This window comes from Ruditapes philippinarum, unplaced genomic scaffold, assembly GCF_026571515.1.
Source record: "Ruditapes philippinarum isolate M1 unplaced genomic scaffold, ASM2657151v2 ctg63_1_1_1_1, whole genome shotgun sequence".
NCBI lineage: Eukaryota > Metazoa > Mollusca > Bivalvia > Venerida > Veneridae > Ruditapes > Ruditapes philippinarum.
The window spans coordinates 719,505-739,487 of NW_026866221.1; the positions used below are offsets into that span (position 1 = coordinate 719,505).

Below are 19,983 nucleotides of genomic sequence, written 5' to 3' on the forward strand. Positions count from 1 at the left end.
ATTTAAAATGTCTATATGCATTTTTTAAGGGAAAATTTTGGGCCCCTTTTATGTAAAACTGAAAAAAACCAAAAAAAAATTTATATAAAAGGGACTATTTTTGTTTCCAAAAGACAGGAATTGTTTCCACAGAAGGTTCTTTTAGAAAGAAAGAAATCAAAAAAATGTTCCTCCTGAAAAGTAGCAAAAACTGTTATACGAGATTTTGACCCCCCAACGACGGTATGCCAAAAACAAAAAGAAATACTGCATGTATTTTACGTAAATAGTTACAAAATTGCACATACATATATTGTGATGTAAAAACTTTAAAAATTAATATTTACAGGCTGCTGAGTTGGAAATCTTTAAAAGGACAATTAACTTGTACAATAAATGTGTTTAGATTTTTCTAGCTATATTAAGATGGAAAAATATGCACGTTTTCTATTATTATATTTTTTTTTACATATATTCATTGCCTAATTAATGCTAAAAAAAATCTAAGAGCAAATTACAATTATAACATTTTCAATGCTTTATATATTACAAACTAGCCGGTAAAAGCCGTCCATATTTCACAGAATGAATCAATATACTTCTAGAAAGATTTTAGCAAACTTTGATACAAGCCCTTTAACTAAATGCAATTTTAGTGATTTTTTAAATTTAGAATGATATGATAAAAAATGTTCAAATTGGTGGGGTAGAGAAACATTTCCATGCATATTTCTATCGTGTCGAGAATAGTCATGCATTTAACATGTTATTATTTGCATCTAAAAAAAACAACACTTACAAAACATGTTTAAATGAGATTACACGGATATTTTTTTAGACTTTCAATAAATGTATTTCTTTTAAAAAGCCTTTTAAATGTACATGTATATGTTCTGAGTCATAATAATGCCTACAACTCCAAATCCGTACGGTAAATTTTGCTTAAATTTTGCATACAGGTGTCCTTTAGGTATACCACTAAACAATGTTGTCAATTTTACAATGCCTTATAGTGCAAATTATAGTGGTTATAACTTAAATGATAATTTACAAATATATTGTAATTTGCTCAATATTTACAAACCAATATCTTAAAATAACCATATAATGAAGTGAAATCGTAGACTATCGTCTTTATGATTTTAAAACATCATTTTTTGAAACTTAACCTATAGTAACCTAGTATATATCAATAACACGAAATAAAATCAGTATTAGTCGTTTCAAAGGGTATTTATATTAAATCTATTCTCAAAATTAAATCTTTCAACTCGGTACACAGTTGTAGTGCTGAATCAGCGTCCAATGGCATCTGTAGATCTGGCTTCAGAAGGGGTGCTAATTCTATAAATTCCTCACATTGTCTTCTTGGGCGTGAAAACAAATATTTGCAAATATATACGTCTCTCAAGTTAACTGCATTCCCGAAGTCGTGAGTTTCATACAGACCTGGTACAAAAAACAGTGTGTCAGGTTTACCACAAATAACAGAAGAACTTTTTTGATGCCTTATTTCATGTGTAATCCGGTCTAACTCGGTTTGTATGAGGTCCATGAAGCAAAATTTTAAGTTCTCACATTGTATCGGATCCAGATCATTAAATACACAAGTATCGCGTAAGTCCAAAAAATCCACCAATGGATTCCATTTTTTCTCGTAATGTACACCACCACTTCTCAATGCGTTGGTTAGATGTGCTTTTTCCAGCTACAAGGCTTCGAGTACCAACTATCGGATCTGTAGAATCGTGTCTGAAGTATTTCTACAATAGTAAAGCAATGCAGTTTTCCGTACCGACATGACAACCTAGTAATTGGGTGAGGGGGACTTGATAATGTTCATTAAAGGTGTCTAAAAGAATCTTGCAATAAGGTGTGGGTCGTTATTTGAGTCCAAAACCTCTAACCATGTTATTTTTCTACTATACCCATTCACAGCACCATGGATATAAAATCCTTATGAAACCGTCCATATGTCATGGCGTAGTATACGCGTCGGCATAAGCGATGAGCTTTCCGCATCTCAATACCATCCGGATCAAGCGCTCTCATTATTTCCATTGACGTACATGTGGTAATTCAGCATTAACCTAAGCCATATTGTACGAAATTCTATGCGTTGTCCATTTGTTTGTATTTCTCTGTTTATAACTCAAAAGGAGTATATATTCCATTACGCCGTTTTAAATTTAAGCGTTTAAAAAGTCTATTCACTGTACTAAATGACGTCGTTATGCCATGCTGTACCAGAAAGTACTCTATTATCAGCAGAGTTTTGTTTGTTATAGATGTTGAGGGTAGGTATCTTGGCACGGTAGCTTTGGTAATGCTGAACAGTATAATGATGAAGACACAGATCAACATCAAGGTTTTCATCCTCGTTACCTTTTGTCCAGTAGTTGTGTCTGAAATAAGAGTTTATCTTTTATCTAAATCTTTATACATTCATATTATATAAAATGGGTAAATCTCTTAGCTCCGTTTTTTAAAGATTGATAGGTGCGAAAAAATATTTTAAATGCTAGTAGGATATTTTGTTCTAACTGGTTCTATATCTACGTTTATTCTTAAGTGTTCTTTTCTCAATTGTTAAAATATACAACAAAATTAGACATTGATGCTAAATGCAAATGGTGCTCGATTACAATTTTAAGTTAACTTTGTATAGTGTGTATGAACATAGCACTTGCCGTTCTTTACTTATTCCATGTTAGCTCAATAAAATGCTGAAATGCGATACATGTTTAATACTGTGCACCATGCCATTTTAAGACGTAAAACTTGTATTCCCTGTCTACTTGTAAAACAGTTATTTGTTTGTTACTCATGGACAGATTTTGTGATGAGGACAAAAAATGTATAAGCACTAATATAATGAACATATTTAGAACATAGAAGATTGTACAAAACACACAGTCACACTTGTGGAATTAAAGTCTGTGATATGTTACCACTATGGGATTATATCAAATAATATTAAATTCCCTCCTTAACACATCCTCTCCTCCATGACAAATCTGCATGAAATTATTTAAAACGTTTAAAAACATACCTGAAACCAAAGTTGCTGCTTTCAGCTTCTAGGGCACGTGTAAAATGGGTTAGCCAAAAGTCATAAGACGTAAGTCACAAATCAAAAGTCAAAAGTCGAAAGTCAAAAGTAAAATATCCGTAAGTCGAAACTCAAAAGTGACCCTCCAAGGCTTCCATACAAATCAGATAACTGTGTGTTTCGATGTTTATTCTGTCACTTTGTGTTTGTAACCACCAAATGTTTAATGTTGTTTTGGTTAAAAATGTCAATATACAACAGTAGCATTTATAGTATCCATTGCTGAATCTTTTCTCCCTTATAAGTTCTGAAAAGTCAAAAACACAACCTGTCATAATTGCAATAATTAACTTTTGATATAAAAAATGGATGGATTGATGGGTGGATTCGTGCGACCATACGTATGCAGTAAGGCCTGTAAACACACACACGCACGCACGCACGCACGCACGCACACACACACACACACACACACACACACACACACAAAACAATCATAAAGATAAGCATATGTACGCAATAATATATACGCGCGCATATAAACCTACAGACAATCAAGCCATCATTAAACGTTCACTTTTGATTTGTTTTCCTTAGTTTGGAATTTGAAACAGTTCATTTGGAGTTTAAGGGATACAAGTATCAAATACACCAAAAAAATCTGTCAACAGTATAGAGCTGGTAAAGCTACAGTCTCACTTACATCCCGGCAGAGCCCCGGCAGAGCCCCGGTAGACGTCCGGGGTGATCCGGGAACGACCGGGGTACGACCGGTACCAACCGGGGTACATCCGTAACTCTGCCGGCAACGTCCTGGATGATCCGGGATGATCCGGGAACATCCGGCATTCGACCCCGGATGGAATAAAATATTTAATATCACCGGGGTGGTCCGGGATGATCCGGGAAGGTATAGCTTTGCCGGCATCATCCTTAGCTCTGCCGGGAACGGCCGGGGTGATACCGGGAAAGCACCGTAGCTCTGCCGGCACAAACCGGGGATGATCCGGGGTATGATATAGCCGGTAGAGCTACGGTAGAGCTACGGTAGAGCCCCGGTATATGCCGGCAGAGCCCCGGTAACTACAGGCAGAGCCCCGGAGGATAAAGGTAGAGCTACGGTTGATCCCGGTAGAGCCCCGGTAGAGCCCCGGCAAAGCCCGGATCATTTAAAAAAAAAATAAGGACAATTTGTGATGATTGAACTTGTTTGTATTAAAAGCCTTCCCGTTTCCCTTCTATCCAGTATGGCATAAGGATTTTCCAGAAAATCATCATGAATTACTATTCTGGAACAATAGATATTATATTAAATAAAAATTATGTATCAAAGTTATCATTTTCGGGCGTTTTCAATCCACCGGGGTTCTACCGGGGCTCTGCCTGGATCGTCCTGGGCTCTGCCGGGGCTCTGCCTGGATCGACCGGGGCTCTGCCTGGGTCAACCGGGGCTCTTCCGGCGTCATCCGGGAACGACCGGGGAAGCACCGGCATGAACCGTAGCTTCACCTGGGCTCTGCCTGGATGATCCGGAGCGCATCCTGGGTGGTAAGTAAGGGAACTACCGTAGTGCTGCCGGGGTAAGTGTGACCGCAACAATAATTTCATCCCGGATCGTCCCGGATCATCCCGGTAACTTACCGGGATGGTCCTGGGCTCTGCCGGGAGTAAGTGAGACCGAGGCTTAAGAGGTTCATGCTAGCCTGGCAGGTTACAAGTTAACGTCTATATGAAGGCATTTTAAATGAATATTTTTGGTAAGAATATGAAGTATATTGAAAATTTCATTTGCATACCGTGACAGGAAAAAGGAGTTAATGATCAAATTTGCAAATATTGCTATTTCAGGAAACCTTACAATCAGACATATGCCATCCATATGGAAATGACAAAACAAATTAGCGAGAGAGTAGATCGAGGCAAGTTTTATCAGATAATACAAAACTGGCGGCTGCGTGGCGGACTTAAATTGATAAACCCCTTTCATGTGCGTGTGTCACGAATAGCATGATAATATACAATATTCAATTTAGTATTGCAATAAAAAGACCATATCTGATCTTATAGGATTTCTGTTCATTTGCACTGAAAGATATTTTTGTTTGAGCATTGATACTTCGTAAGAAAAATCCATATGATATAAAATAGCAGACCAACAATTTTCGTTTTACTAACACAAAATATGTCAGATGCCGCCGAAACAGGAAAGATGATTTTGACTAACCCCATGTGCTACAACGTCTTAAGAAACATTTTTAAATGTTTTGTTTTGGGTCGTTAGTGATGTTGTATCACACAGGTTTTAAATCTTTTGCCCGTTCACAATTTAATGTATTAAAATATGTACCATCGATGCCAATATGCGTGTTTAATTGTAATAAATATTGATAGTTCGTTCTTTAAGATATTATACTTGGTATATTGATTATCTGTTACACATTACTTATTATTCATATTTTATTACTTGATTCCATTTACAGACGTTGTTTTCATTTTTAAACTGTACGCTCGCTTTCAAATGTTGTATTCGTAAGGTTTAGAAATCTGGAAAAATGGTGATCCTTCGGAAGCATTAATCACAACAAAAGTACATGAAAATTGCAGACTCAGTTTGAGTTTGTACATAAATAAGCGCAACAGTTTTTCTTAAACTGGTTCACTTACCTACTAAATCATCAGAATTGTCGCCGTACATCTTGTAATTATTTTGAACAGTTTCTTCCGGTTTTGTTTTCGCTGACAGATCAAAGTGGTACGTCAATGAGGATAATAGTTAATCTTTCCCCATTTCATAGAGAAATTTCTGGTAATGTTATTAGTCAGTCAAAATTTACATTTTGGGCATGTGACTGAAGTTTAAATATTGTACAACAAAACTGTAAAAAGTCTCCCCGTAATCAAAGGTGTCATATTTTCGATTTTTGACGACATTATTGTTGTGAGTGCCTGTTTTTGGTACTTTTACGATCCCCTTTTAAAATTTTCGCCTTTTGTTTTCTTGTTTAGGGCGCACGCATTTTTTTTGCTTCGATGGACTATATGCCGCTTTTCAAGCGCTTAATGTCGCACTTGTCGCTAAATGTCGCATCATTGCTGTTAAATGCTAAATCAATGTACCGTTAAATGTCGCAACTGTAATGTTAAATGTCGCGCGAATTTCCCTTACCGTTAAATGTTGCAACACCTCCGTTAAATGTCGCAATATCTAAATTTATGTACAAAAACTGATATCATGAAAAAGGCAAAGCGTCAAAGCGAGCTCGATTTACTTTTACCGTTAAATTGTATAAAATAATCATTTCATTTTTATTTTACATTTTCCGTTTTAAAACTGTCATTCGGTTTTTTAAACACTGCTTCCATTTATTCTGGTTCCCTGTTCTATTATAGTTCTTATAAAAGTGCGCAGGACACCAGTCTACGCATCCGTTTTCAATCAGAATACCTCGGCTTTTATCGTTATCTGGTAATTCGAAAAGTTGCGATGTGTCAATTCAGTAATTCAAACCATCACTATCTAGCAGGTACTTGCGTCACCGTAAAGCTCGCTTTGCGAGCCGGCTCTTAGGGCCAGCTCTTTGGGCTCGCTAATATGAAAAAGGCAAAGCCTCAAAGCGAGCTCGATTTTCTTTTACCGTAAGATAGTTTTAAATTAATCGTTCATTTTTATTTTTCATTTTCCGTTTTAAAATTGTCATTCGGTATTTTATACACTGCTTCCGTTTATTCTGGTTCTCCCTTTCTATTATGGTTCCTTTATGAGTACGCAGGACACCAGTCTATGCTTCCGTTTTCAATCAGAGTACATCGGTTTGAAATATTCATTGCTAATGAATAGTACAGACAAAAACGAGCTTGTTAAACTTGCTGTTTATTGCAGGAAAGTAATGCATGTTTTCAAATGATAAACGAGGTTGTGTAATATATGTATACATTTTGATAGTAAATAGTATTGTGTAGTATAATATTATGTTTCTTAAGGCTAACATGTATTTTTATCACCTATGTGTTAGGAATGGCTCAGTGTCTGATATTGCTCAAATTTTGTCTGATATTGCTCAAATTTAGTCTGATATGATAATTTTCTGTTTATCTAGTCATAGCAAATTTGTATCAGGTCATTTGTTCATGTTATATAGCAAATTTTCCTATGTGTTAGAAATGGCTCAGTGTCTGATATTGCTCAAATTTTGTCTGATATTTCTCAAATTTAGTCTGATATGATAATTTTCTGTTTATCTAGTCATAGCAAATTTGTATCATGCCATTGTTCATGTTATATAGCAAATTTGTATTACGTCATTTGTTCATGTTTAATATGTTGTATTCTGATGCCTCTCAGAGGCCTAGAATTTGAAAATAAAAGTTCAAAGTTCTTTTATCATTATCTTGTAATTCGAAAAGTTGCGATGTGTCCAATTCGGTACTTCGGACGAAAGTTTTCAAAACCATCACTTAGCAGGTACTCGCGTTACCGTAAAGCTCGCTTTGCGAGCAGGCCCTTCGGGCCAGCTCGTCGAGCTCGCTGTGAAAGTTATTTAAGTGAACTGGGTCCCAACTATCTCAGCTATGAAAGTATTTGCTGTGATGTCTAAAATATTAATTAAAGGTAGTCAATTTTGCGAAATTTAACGCCGATTGCGACATTTAGCGGCAAAGGTGCGACATTTTGCGGCAAGTGCGACATTTTGATGCGACATATAACAGGGCTACCACGGGCTCAAACCGAGCCTGCAACATTTTCAATTTTGTCGTTTTGGGCGTTCTTTAGGGAATCCGTTTTTATCTTTTCGGTTTGTACAATGTTGTACATTATACATGAGATCAGAAAGCGAATGAATTTTCAATGTAGTTATCGTTAGGGCGTCCACTCGTGTACAGGAATATTTATTCTTGCATATCAGACTGGCGTTTCCGTAAGTTTTACCGAATCGTTTCCGTAAGTTTTACCGAATCTGGCAAGGGGGTGCCAGATGAGTCGCGTGCTTTACCCGTGGCATGCTTGGGATGACGTAATATTGCCGTTATAAATGAAGTTAAAAATTTCACACGCTGTTGCAAGAAAACAGTTACGGGTGTAATGACGTTAATTTCCATGGAAAATTGTTTTATTAAGGTAAAGAATTTAAAATATGAATGGATATGGTACAATAGACTAGAGTTAGCAATGAAATATTGTTATCAAACTTGGTATATAGCAAGCTTATATGAAGACCCATGCAGATTAGGATTACGTTTGGAAACCCTCGGATCAAGTTCAAGGTCTAAGTTACAAATACAGAAAAAATGTTTTCGGACAATAACTAGAGTAAGCAATGAGATCTTGTATATAACAAGCTTATATGAAGACACAGGTTGGGACTTCTTTTGGACCCCCTGAGATCAAGATCGATGGCACTGTAACTAAAAATAGAAAAATGGTTTCCGGACAATAACTAGAGGTAGGATTAGCTGTTGATACAGCAGCAAGACCCCAGTTGGAATTGTTTTGGACCCCCTGGTGTCAAGGTCAAGGTCACTGTTGCTAAAAATAGAAAAATGATTTCTGGAAGATAGGCTTTTAATTGTAATTATATTTGTATACAGATGAAACAACATAGATTACAAGTAGAGTTCAAATTTTGCTCAAGACCACTTATTCTTTAAAAAGTTAAGGTTGCTGGTGGGGTTATGAATGATGCATGATGCTTAATATGATTTTATTTTTGACATTATATTCAATTGAGAGGTCATCAGTTTGCGTATCAAATTAAAGCTAATTATATAATGCATCGCATTTTAAGCCTTAATTCATAAGAACCAGTCTTCAAAAATTGTCATGCGCATGCTCCGCTTTACAGTACACTTAACTTAAATCGATGTGAACAAATCGGTACAATAAAAGATCGGAAAATGTCATTTACGTTACTTGACACTGCAAGCAATGGTTCATTCCGTTTTTAATCTTTTAAACTGTATAAATCGATTATTGTTTTCTGAATAGCGTTTTACTATTTTCATGTTCTGAAAAAAGGAAATACAGTGTCACCATGCACTATTATTAGACCGAGTGAACCGTGTACCGAAATTTTGAGGCTCCTTTAACTTTTGAACAGGTATGACTAAATTACACAACGGTGATTTTTTTTGCGCAAATGTCACAACTTTTTCTCAAAGTTTGATTTTCTTTAAATATTGTGATTGGAGGCATGCAGCTGTATATACTTATGATATACATGTATACATTTTTTATGTAAGTCTGGGACTTAAAATTGTTTGATTAACATACTATGTACCCTCTTAGGAAAATCTCTGTTGCAGAGGAAATGTTTCCATATAATCAAAAATTTGATTATTGGATTTTACAAGAAACTTTCATTTTGATACTACTTTTCATATACATGTATATCATTTATTTTAAATTGAGTTTTATAGCATAAAATAAATTGTTCGCTTTGTAGAAAAAATATCCCTGATGCGCGAAGAAAAGGCATATTATCTTTCAAAACATTAAAAAATGAGTGTAAAACAAACTTTTATTATGATACTGTATTATATATATATATAATAATAAGTTCTATATTGTTAAATAATTGTAATTTATAAGCATTCATTGTGCCTTTTATGCAAAAAAATATCAAAATATTTTTCTTATTAAACAAATCTTCCACAGCTGCAAAAAGACCTCTCGCATGCTCGTTTTTAAAGAAGTAAACTTGTTAAATTTCGTATGTAAGATCCATTGTGTTGTTTGCTATACATGTATTTGTTTTCCTCACTGTATCTGAATAGTTTCAACACTCTATGATCATGCTGCTATGTAGAATCAATAAAAGTGTTTGCGTGAGTCTGAATTGGGTCCAACATGTTTAATAGGAAGTGAAGGATCAAGACGTTTACTAGAGAGGATTACAGGAATATCATCCTAAATGAGAGGTAAAAACACAAGGTTTAGTAATTAAAGTAGTTTTATCATTATTTTACTATTAAGATGCAAGTTGTCGTGCGTGCGTGTGAGCGCGCGTGTGTGTGAGCGTGTTTTTTCTTTTTTCTTTTTTGTTGCTTTGTTTAATAAGTTCATAGCTTTTTTTTTCTCTCTATTTTTTTTTGGAGGAGGAGGGGTACTTTTAGTTTATGTATGTTTATTTTTTTTAAATTTATTGAACATGGTCCAGTATATATAACCTTCAAATATTGAAAGCTAATGTAAGAAATGTGTTTTTTTCCAACTCTTTAATATGACGTTCTGTAAAAGTGCCATTTGTAAAAGTGATTATTGATAACACGGGATAACTTATGGATTACTTAATTATAATTAACTTATACTAAGGTTTGCGCATTTTAGATATAAAGTCATATATAGTCATCAAATATTCGTATTTTTTCCGAAATAGATTCTAACGTGCGAGTGTTGTAACTTGTTGGGTACTTTTAATATTTTGTAGAGTCGTGTGTTACTAGATTATCGCTGGATTTGTTTATATTTCGTCCATCGTTTCACTTTTGTGTTTTCATAACATTTTTCAAGACAATTTTTTTTATTGCGTGAAATAAAATATACTTTGTTTTTATGTTTGATTCAAAGTATTCACACAATTTTAACCACTATTTTTATTTTCTCTATGATAATTTATAGCAAATTCAGCGTTTATTCTTAAAATTTCTATTATTATTGGTCATGAAGGACTATGCGATTCTGAGAACACAAATATGTGTGGCAGTAACTGAGATAGAGAACTAAAACATCAAAACAATTTGAAAACTGATAAAGATTAAGAGTAATATTACGGAAGCCTTATAGGGTCATCATGTCTCAAGAGTTTTAAATTATGACTTTTGTCTTAATTTTCATTGTGAAGGCATTTATTTTAATCTGAAAATAAGTTCAACAATCACAAGAATAAAATGTAGATGCATCGTAAACTATGCATATGTGACGAACACATGAAAATACGAAGACGAGAAGAGGGAACGCGTATATACGATGATCAAGCTGCGAAAAATAATTTCAAGTCGACAATTATCGCGTTTCGGTCATCGTGTCTTCGCATCTTCATCATCCTACTTTTTTCGCGGTATCGTTCTTTCGCGTTTTCGTCTTCTGACTTTTGTGTTTTCGTATTCGGTACGCATGTGTGCACGCATGCAGCAGATTTGTTTAACAAATGAATTTATTTGCGATGGCACTAACGGAACACCGTACGAAAAAAATGTAACTCGTGACAATGCTCTTAAGACCATCACTTTTTGCATTCTTTTATGGCATATTGTTATAAACAATTAATCATTTTTGACATAAATAATGACATTCACAATTGATTTTTTTTCATTGGCAACCACTAGACGTGAGCCCTGTGGGATTTTATAAGCTAGTAAATATATGTTTTCATTCGGAAATAGCAACCACAAATATTACGTAGATCTTTTTATTTTACACGTTCGCGTTGAACCGCATTTATCTTTTTTAGTTTGTAGTTTAAAACACCACATTGTTGATACTTGCTTACTTATCTAGCAAGATTAGAAAGCGAACCAACGAAAGTAAATGTTGCTTAAGGAATTCATTAATTTCACAATTAGTAAATGTGTTGTTGTCGATATTCAATTATAGCAAATATAAGGATCATATTAAGTATAAAATATCTATTTACTAAAGAAACAAACAAACAAATGAAAATGAAAACAGGAAAAATTAAACCCATTGCATTAAATTTACATGAATATTGTGTATGCTATTGTGAAATGACGAGTCGTGTCTTATTTTACGTATATGTACTTACATCGTTGTTATATGATACAGTTCTTCATCATTTTTGAGACAAATGGAATATTGAGGTTTATTTATAAATATAATAGCGAGTTTATCTGAATAATTCCAACAATATGATATCATACACCGGCGTGTAAATCAATAACAACTGTTCTTTGAGAGTCTTCTCTGATTTGAAATTATTTCATTCTTAGACAGAGTCAAAAGTGAGAGTGAAAGGAATATTAAATTAGTGTTTAGCTTTATTTGTCATCCAATGAAAACGTTGTATTTCTTAAAAATTATGTGTGTTAATTTTATTAGTGCCAAACATCATTTGCCGACCAAATGAAATCGTTCAATTAAAAAATCCCTTCTTAATCGTATAGTCGGGGCCATTCGGTAATATGTGGTTTCCATATTCAAAGCGCGGCGCAATTGAACAGCCAATTTTGAATGTGTCAAAATGGCGTAAAACGGCGACAATTTTGATGTTTATTTCGCCTGTTGCGTTGTTTATATTGATGTTGGAGTTTAAATTTGACCATTATCGTGGAGCATAATATCTTCTGTGTCGATGGACAAAATGATTATATGAAAATATGAGACTTGGAATAAAATGCATGGTGATTTTGAGGGTAGGTGTGCTGATTTCTCCGGCGAACATTTAATCTACAGACCTGGGGTGAGTAACCCGAAGCTTTCGTTAAAATCCCGCTAACGTTAGCGATCGCGTAACGAACACGTTAGTGATTTTACCGATTGTTTTTGTTGCATAACCAGAAAGCATCGTTATGTTATCGCTAATCAGTCGTTAGTAAAATTCATTAACGAAATCGTTGTGTAATCGTTAAGGGTATACACAGCATTTTGGCACCACCTGTTATTAGCTTTTCCTGCATAGATTACATTGCACGTACAAATAATTGTTTTTAAACTGTTTATAATTTGTTTAAAAAAATTTTGTGCAAATGTGCAGCCATATATATCTGTGAACACAGCTGCTTGAAAGAAACAATATGTATGTATGTATGTATGTATGTATGTATGTATGTATGTATGTATGTATGTATGTATGTATGTATGCATGTATGTATGTATGCCATACGTTCGCCGTAAAACGAATCTAAAGAAAGCAATTCTAAGTCTTCGGATATACAATACAGAACAGAACATTATTTTATTTTGACATGTACATAGTACATAATCATACTAAATGTGATGATACATTGATAGAAATGCATCAACAATACAATTTCAATACTAATTTTCAATGATTTTTAAAATAAACTTTGAAGATAATGTCACGTTACATTTTAATGGCGTTATATATAGTACGAGCTTCAGTAATTATACTAGAACGTTATTTCAAATCAACCAAAATTGATATTATAGTGTTGAGGATAAACTGTTTTAAACGTAATTAAATATGCATTTTTATATAACAGATTTATCATCAGAAAAATTCTACAAGTTACATAAAAATGTTAAATGGAATTTGTATGTTCATTAATAATGACATATATATTCATTAATCAAATTTATCAATACAATACAATACAATACAAAACAATACAATAGCGTTTATTTGCTTTAAACATTAAACAACGTTTCTAGCAAAAACTATAGACAAGAAATACTGTTACATGAACATAATTACAACTGAACATTTTGGATTTGTAACAAAAAACAAAAGGAGAGACTAGATATAAGTTCATTGCCTCATCTTTAAGATGTAGAATATTTCGGTATGTGTGTGATGAAATAGAGTAGTACACTATATAAGAGTAAATGTTAAAGTGCAAAGTAAATAGAAATCAATAAAATTTGGATACTTTTTGAGATAAATATACAGTGAATTATCTCCTTGATGAAATGCTACATATATAAATATATCTTGATTTGATATTTCTTTGTGATGAAAAATAAATAAAGATTTATAAACAATTTAAGAGAAAATGTTAATCATCTTTCCTTTTAAAGGCAAAGTATACATTTTTTAATAAATGTGAATCATTTTTTAAAAATAAGGTAATAAAATAGTTTCAAACTTTATTATTGTTGGCCAATGGCAATAATATCTTCGCTAATATCTTAATCGATGCTTTTAAAAATATTGACGCTAAATAGCAACGTGATTTTTGTTTTGATTTAAATGATGCAAATGAAGAAATGAACTGCTTTTCTGTAAAACTTTCTTTACATAACCTTTGTTACACACTGGTGAAAATATTTAATAAACCTTCGTATGTTGCTAGCTTGAAAATTACATGGGAAACAAAGCAAGTTTCGATTAATAAACTCTACTTTTCATGAAAATAGAGGTTAACCATTAATTTAAAATATTTGAAAGATATATAATGTTTTTTTTTTTTAATATAAACCGCTGAATTTCATATATAACCAAACACGTCAAAATATATCCATATACTGTGTTACACTCTTTCATTGTACATGAATGTCTTTATGCTGAATTCTTTAATTTCACTTTGTATATAGAACTAGTATAACTTCTAAGTCTTTTAAGTATTAAAAAATTGAAACTTTAATGTAATATTATATCTATTTAATTTCATACATGAAAAAAATGTGATGTATTGCTAAACGTGCAATACAAGTAGTGTTAGCTTGTTTTGAGATAAATAAGAAAGAATACTATTACATAAGATAACTAAGGCGATTAACAGGTCACTTTGTATTCTCTATGTCAGTTGATGAAATTAATCAACCTCCTTAGAAGCATTCAAACATATAAGTGTCCAAAGTCTATCAGTTATCTAAATACTCTAGCAGCATGGCGGCCATTGTCTGCGGAATGAAAAAACAACATCACTTGTATAAAGATATTTGGAATTATTCTTAAAATCATTTACGAAAGAAATGCTCACTTAAGTTTAATGAGTACGGTTACGTTTTATTTTGAAAATGAATGCAGTCATAATAATAATAATAATAATAATAATAATAATAATAATAATAATAATAAATAATAATAATAATAATAATAATAATAATTATGATAGTAATAATGATAATAATGATAATAATAATGATAAATAAATAAATAAATAATAACTTTACATATTAAGACATTTACAGATTGTAACATCATATCAAGGACTTATTATCAAGAAAATAGGAAGAAAATACGTGATATAAATAATACATACTCATAAAAAGTTTGTTGAAAGAGCTTCAGACGTTGTTTTTCCTTCAACGAAGGTCTAACGTGTACTCCGAGGTAGTCGTTATTTTACGACTGTTTCGTTAGTATTTTTGGTATAACGAACGTTTCGGGTTAGAGGGTAAATTACTAACTAGAGCTTAACCAAGGCCTAACGATGATCGTAACTCTAACGAATGCTTCTGGTTACTCACCCCAGTTAGATTAGTTAATGAACTATCTTTGTATCTGTCAAGAAAACTTCTGTACTACGTATACTGACAACTGAAAATTAAATTTAAGGAATCTTTTCATTTTGTATTTAACACAGACTGTTCATCATTATTATTTTCCATTTCAAAATTTTATTTTTCTACATATTTTGTAATATAATCTATGGATATAATTTGTTTGTCTTTTTATATCAGTAATAAACAATTATTTTCAACATTTTTTTGCATCTTTTAAATGTCAACACCATTTTCATCTGAAATCTTTCTAGTATATTAAAGTTTCACACAATTTATTACATTTTCCGTGTATGTATAACTTTTCAATTATTTCACCTACCTTTGGATATGAAATGTTACTTATAATCAATTTATAGTTTTATTAAGACGTTTCAGTATACAGATAAGAAAAAAGAAAAAAAGAAAAAAAGAAAAAAAAGACCCCCGACCCCCCCCCCCCCAAAAAAAAACAACAAAAAAACAAACAAACATATTTACAACAGTATCTTTCCCTATATTCTATACCGTCAGCTAATTCGTCAGCAGTTATAATAATAATAATAATAATAATAATAATAATAATAATAATAATAATAATAATAATATCTTTATTTAAAGATGGTTACACATTAAGAACATACAATAGCAATCATATATATCTTATTTCCAATGTGGCCTTAAGTTATATATTTTGTTGTCGGATAAAGTCATCAGTTCTGTCATATAAGTCGGTGCCATGTTATTTTAAGTTTACCGCCGTGTGGTATTTACATCTGTCAAGGAACGGTAACCAGTTAAGAGCTTCGAATAGCTTCATTGACGGAGATCTTTGTGGCTGTGTAAAATGATTTTAGCAATTCGTTTTTGTAATTTACAAACATTATTTATGTAGTTTGTGTTTCCTTTACCCCATATATTACAACAATAGTCCATAATGGGCAATATATATGCATTGTAAAACAATTATTTCATATCAAAGTTAAAAAAACACGATATATTTTTTCAATTAAGCAATTTTTCCGTTAAGTTTTTAACAAACATAGTCAATTTGCAAGTGCCATTTTAAGTTGATATCTATGCAAATACCCAGAACTTTTTGATCAGTTACATTTTCAAGAACTATTTCATTTATCTTAAGATACAATTTTCTCATAATATTTACGTTTTGTCTTGTTCCTATTACCATACATTTTGATTTATCTGGATTTAAGGCCATAATTATTATTGATTTTGCACCATTTCTCAATGCTATTTAAATGATCTTGAAGTTTTACTTCTACTTTTGATATATTTTCTCCGGACTCATAAAGAGTAGAATGGTCTGCGTATAAATCAATTTTTATATTATTACCAATAAAGGCTATGCCATTTATGTATATTAGAAATAATAAAGGTCCTAATATTGAACCTTGAGGAACACCGGAAATTATTTTCATTGTCTGAGATTGAAGATTACGTATCTTAACCAGTTGTATTCTGTAAGAAAGTTATGACTTAAAAAAACTTAACGGCATTTTCAGAAAAATGATAAAGCTTAAGTTTATGCAAAAGAATTTCATGATCAACCAAATCAAAAGCTTTCTTTAAATCTAAGAATACAGTCCCGATAATTTTTCCACTGTCAACATCTTTTAACCAAGTATCTATTAAACTAATGAGTGCAGTATTACAAGAATGATTTTTGCGATTTTTTTAGTGCCAATCAGTTACAAAAAGGGATGTGAGCTTGTGGTGCGCAAGGCGATAGTCGACAATGCAATAACAACGGCAACGCGATAGTAATATCGTATTGTCGCCATCGCATTATCGCACTTTCGTCATCGCGTTTCCGCATTGCTGCCATCGCACTATCGCATTGTTGTCATCCCGCTGTCGCATTGTCGTCCTCTAGATTATAAAGTATGACCACGATGACCCTAACGAGTTATCGCACTGTCGCCATCGCATTATCACATTGTCGTCATCGCAATATCGCATTGTTAATGAAAGATTGAACACTTTTTGGCTTGGATTTTCAAATACCATTGACCACATAGATCAAGATTTTTGAACATTATCACTTGATATTGAAATATGTATGATGGCGTCCTTCCAAACATTTCATGTATCAATAGGTATATAGTTTCTTGATAATCTTCTTTTCTTAGATACATCTTTCTGTTTCAGTTTTATATAAAATCAAATAACAGTTTCTGTTAATACCTTAAGAAAAATATCATATTTTATATAGTACTTGAAATATTAAATTCCATGTCATATGCATAAATAAGACTATTTTTCAGTGTTCAGAAACACTATACTTTCGAAAAGTATGATTTTGTCAAAAACACTCACTAATATTAATAAAAAACTTAACCAAACTGTTTGCCAATAAGATTAAGTTTGCCTCCGTTTTGTAATTAAATGTTTGTTTTTTGTTTTGTTTTTTTTTTATTATTAATTTCTGTTATTTTTTTTTTTCGAGTTCAATTTCATATAATATTGTTCATCTCCAGTCATTTACTTCTACCATTGTCAAATATACATGTACATCTATTGCTCTCCATAAACACTGGAAAAACATAATATGAATTATGAAAGTAAATTTATGGAAAAAAAAATGCCAAAACGTACATGTATGTCATTGTCGTTGAAATGTGACAAAAGAAAAACATTATGTGGAGGTTCCCGCGGGTTTTTCATGAAGAAGGTCAGACTCTCGTATAGATTTTCCCATAGACTTACATTATGAGGAATGATCCCTAATTCTACCTTAAAATTGAGTTATCATGCTAAAGAGGTGATTTTTTTCTATGAATGAAATGGTTGACACATAAAAATGGTCTTATTATATAGGGGTAGCCAACCAATTTTCTTTGCAAAATGACATTCTACAGTGCTTCCATGCAATAGTTGTAAACAAGTTGTTTGCGCCAGTCTGCAAGTGAAGATAGGACTAATAACACTTTTTTGGAGGATAATAATAATAAAAGAGGGCAACAATATAGATTTATGTTTGTAAGCTGATATATCGTAAATTATATACCAGTTTTCAGTTTAAAGTTATTTGTGAATAAATATTATTTTATTTTCTTATTCTCAAATTATTCCATATTAGTAACAAACGATTCTTGCAGATTTCTGTGTACAAGTAACTATAGCTTTAACTTTAACCATAATATTTCTAATCAACCGTTGGCCCAAGAGACCGTACTGAAACAATAGAACACTTCAGTACCAGATATCTGAGATTTCTGTGTACAAGGAAATGTTAATATCATTACGATCCGACTCTTACAAGGACAAAACCAGATATATTTCAAATATCTATATCCCAAAATTACTTATACTAAAACTTTTATTCAGAGGTTTGACAGAAATTGTAAAACGTCCTTAGTGTATTATCCAAAGCGTTTATATTTTTGTATTGTTTATAGGAAGAAAAATAATTTCAGGCAGCAGACGCTTATAAGATTTTATTAGAATCTTATCAAGAAATGTTTTATTTTTATTAGCCAATCAAACTCATCGTTTTTATTCACTGCGGAGATGGTGCAAATCAAGCGCAGCGCTTAAGAGTCAGTTGTAGCCGCTCAATAGGTAGAGCGATGGACTGTGCATCGGGCGACCCGGGTTCGATTCCCGGACGGTGCAGATCACTTTCGTTGTGATTGATCATGAAACCCTTCAACGGTCATTCGCACTGTATCTCTGCTCTGGCATGTACAGAGGTTTCAGTTCCTTGCGAAAGTGAAGGCAACTAGTACTGGTATAGTATCTGAGATTTCTGTACACTAGTATGTATTTACAACACCGTTCCCTTCTATACACATACATATTCAGACTAATTTAAATACCCATTTCTCATACTTTCTTCAATCAAACGTTTGTCCATGAGGTTTCACAGAAACAGCAAAATATTATTAGCACCAGATATCTGAGATTTCTGTTTACCAGTAAATATAATATTGTTCTGATCTGCCTCACACCAAACTGACCCTTTTGGTGGTGGTGGTGGTAGTTTTCACTCGGGATCAGGACAGTAAGCCACATTGAGTTCAACCACCGTATCGTCCCTGGGCAGGCTGTCAAGCAGTTTACCAGTACTAGTTGCCTTCACTTTCGCAAGGAACTGAAACTTCTGTACATGCCAGAGCAGAGATACAGTGCGAATGACCGTTGAAGGGTTTCATGATCAATCACAACGAAAGTGATCTGCACCGTCCGGGAATCGAACCCGGGTCGCCCGATGCACAGTCCATCGCTCTACCTATTGAGCGGCTACAACTGACTCTTAAGCGCTGCGCTTGATTTGCACCATCTCCGCAGTGAATAAAAACAATGAGTTTGATTGGCTAATAAAAATAAAACATTTCTTGATAAGATTCTAATAAAATCTTATAAGCGTCTGCTGCCTGAAATTATTTTTCTTCCTATAAACAATACAAAAATATAAACGCTTTGGATAATTCTCCCAACTTATATCTATTTGAAGATAAAAACAACTAAAATGCCTACTTTTTCTATTTGGATTAATTGTATTTTTTCTGATGCAAAAGGCGAACCTATACAAAAGAGGGGTAATCAAATTAACTATAAAGTACATTTCAGTCACACTACATTGTAAATCCGAGAAATGACCACCTGTTATTGGTGTCATTCACATGTAGCTCCTCTCTAGTATTGTTATAGAAGTGTTATGTTATATATGTAAATATTAATAAGAGTAAGACAAGGAAATTATTAGCAGTCTGATCAGGATCCATGCTGTTCGCTTACCAACCCTTTTTCAAGTAGAGAAACTGATAGTGAACAGCATGGATCCTGATCAGACTGCGCAGATGCGCAGGCT

General features: G+C 32.9%; 1 protein-coding gene and 1 long non-coding RNA gene across 3 annotated transcripts in view; one reads left to right on the forward strand and one right to left on the reverse strand.

Moving 5' to 3' along the window:
• Positions 1-2,251: 2,251 nt before the first annotated feature.
• Positions 2,252-3,194, reverse strand: LOC132731804 (uncharacterized). The gene is made up of 2 exons (XR_009625935.1): positions 3,032-3,194; positions 2,252-2,384 (listed from the first exon to the last, which is right to left on the reverse strand). It is a non-coding gene; the product is annotated as an uncharacterized LOC132731804 (long non-coding RNA).
• A 6,635-nt stretch (positions 3,195-9,829) lies between these two features.
• The window catches only part of LOC132731801 (uncharacterized), a 33,641-nt gene continuing 23,487 nt past the window's right edge, over positions 9,830-19,983 (forward strand). For both annotated transcript variants that reach the window (XM_060718064.1, XM_060718065.1), the window contains exon 1: positions 9,830-9,946. In XM_060718064.1, the coding sequence (XP_060574047.1) occupies positions 9,940-9,946 (7 nt within the window). In that variant the 5' untranslated portion in view covers positions 9,830-9,939. The remainder of the gene's footprint in view (positions 9,947-19,983) is intronic.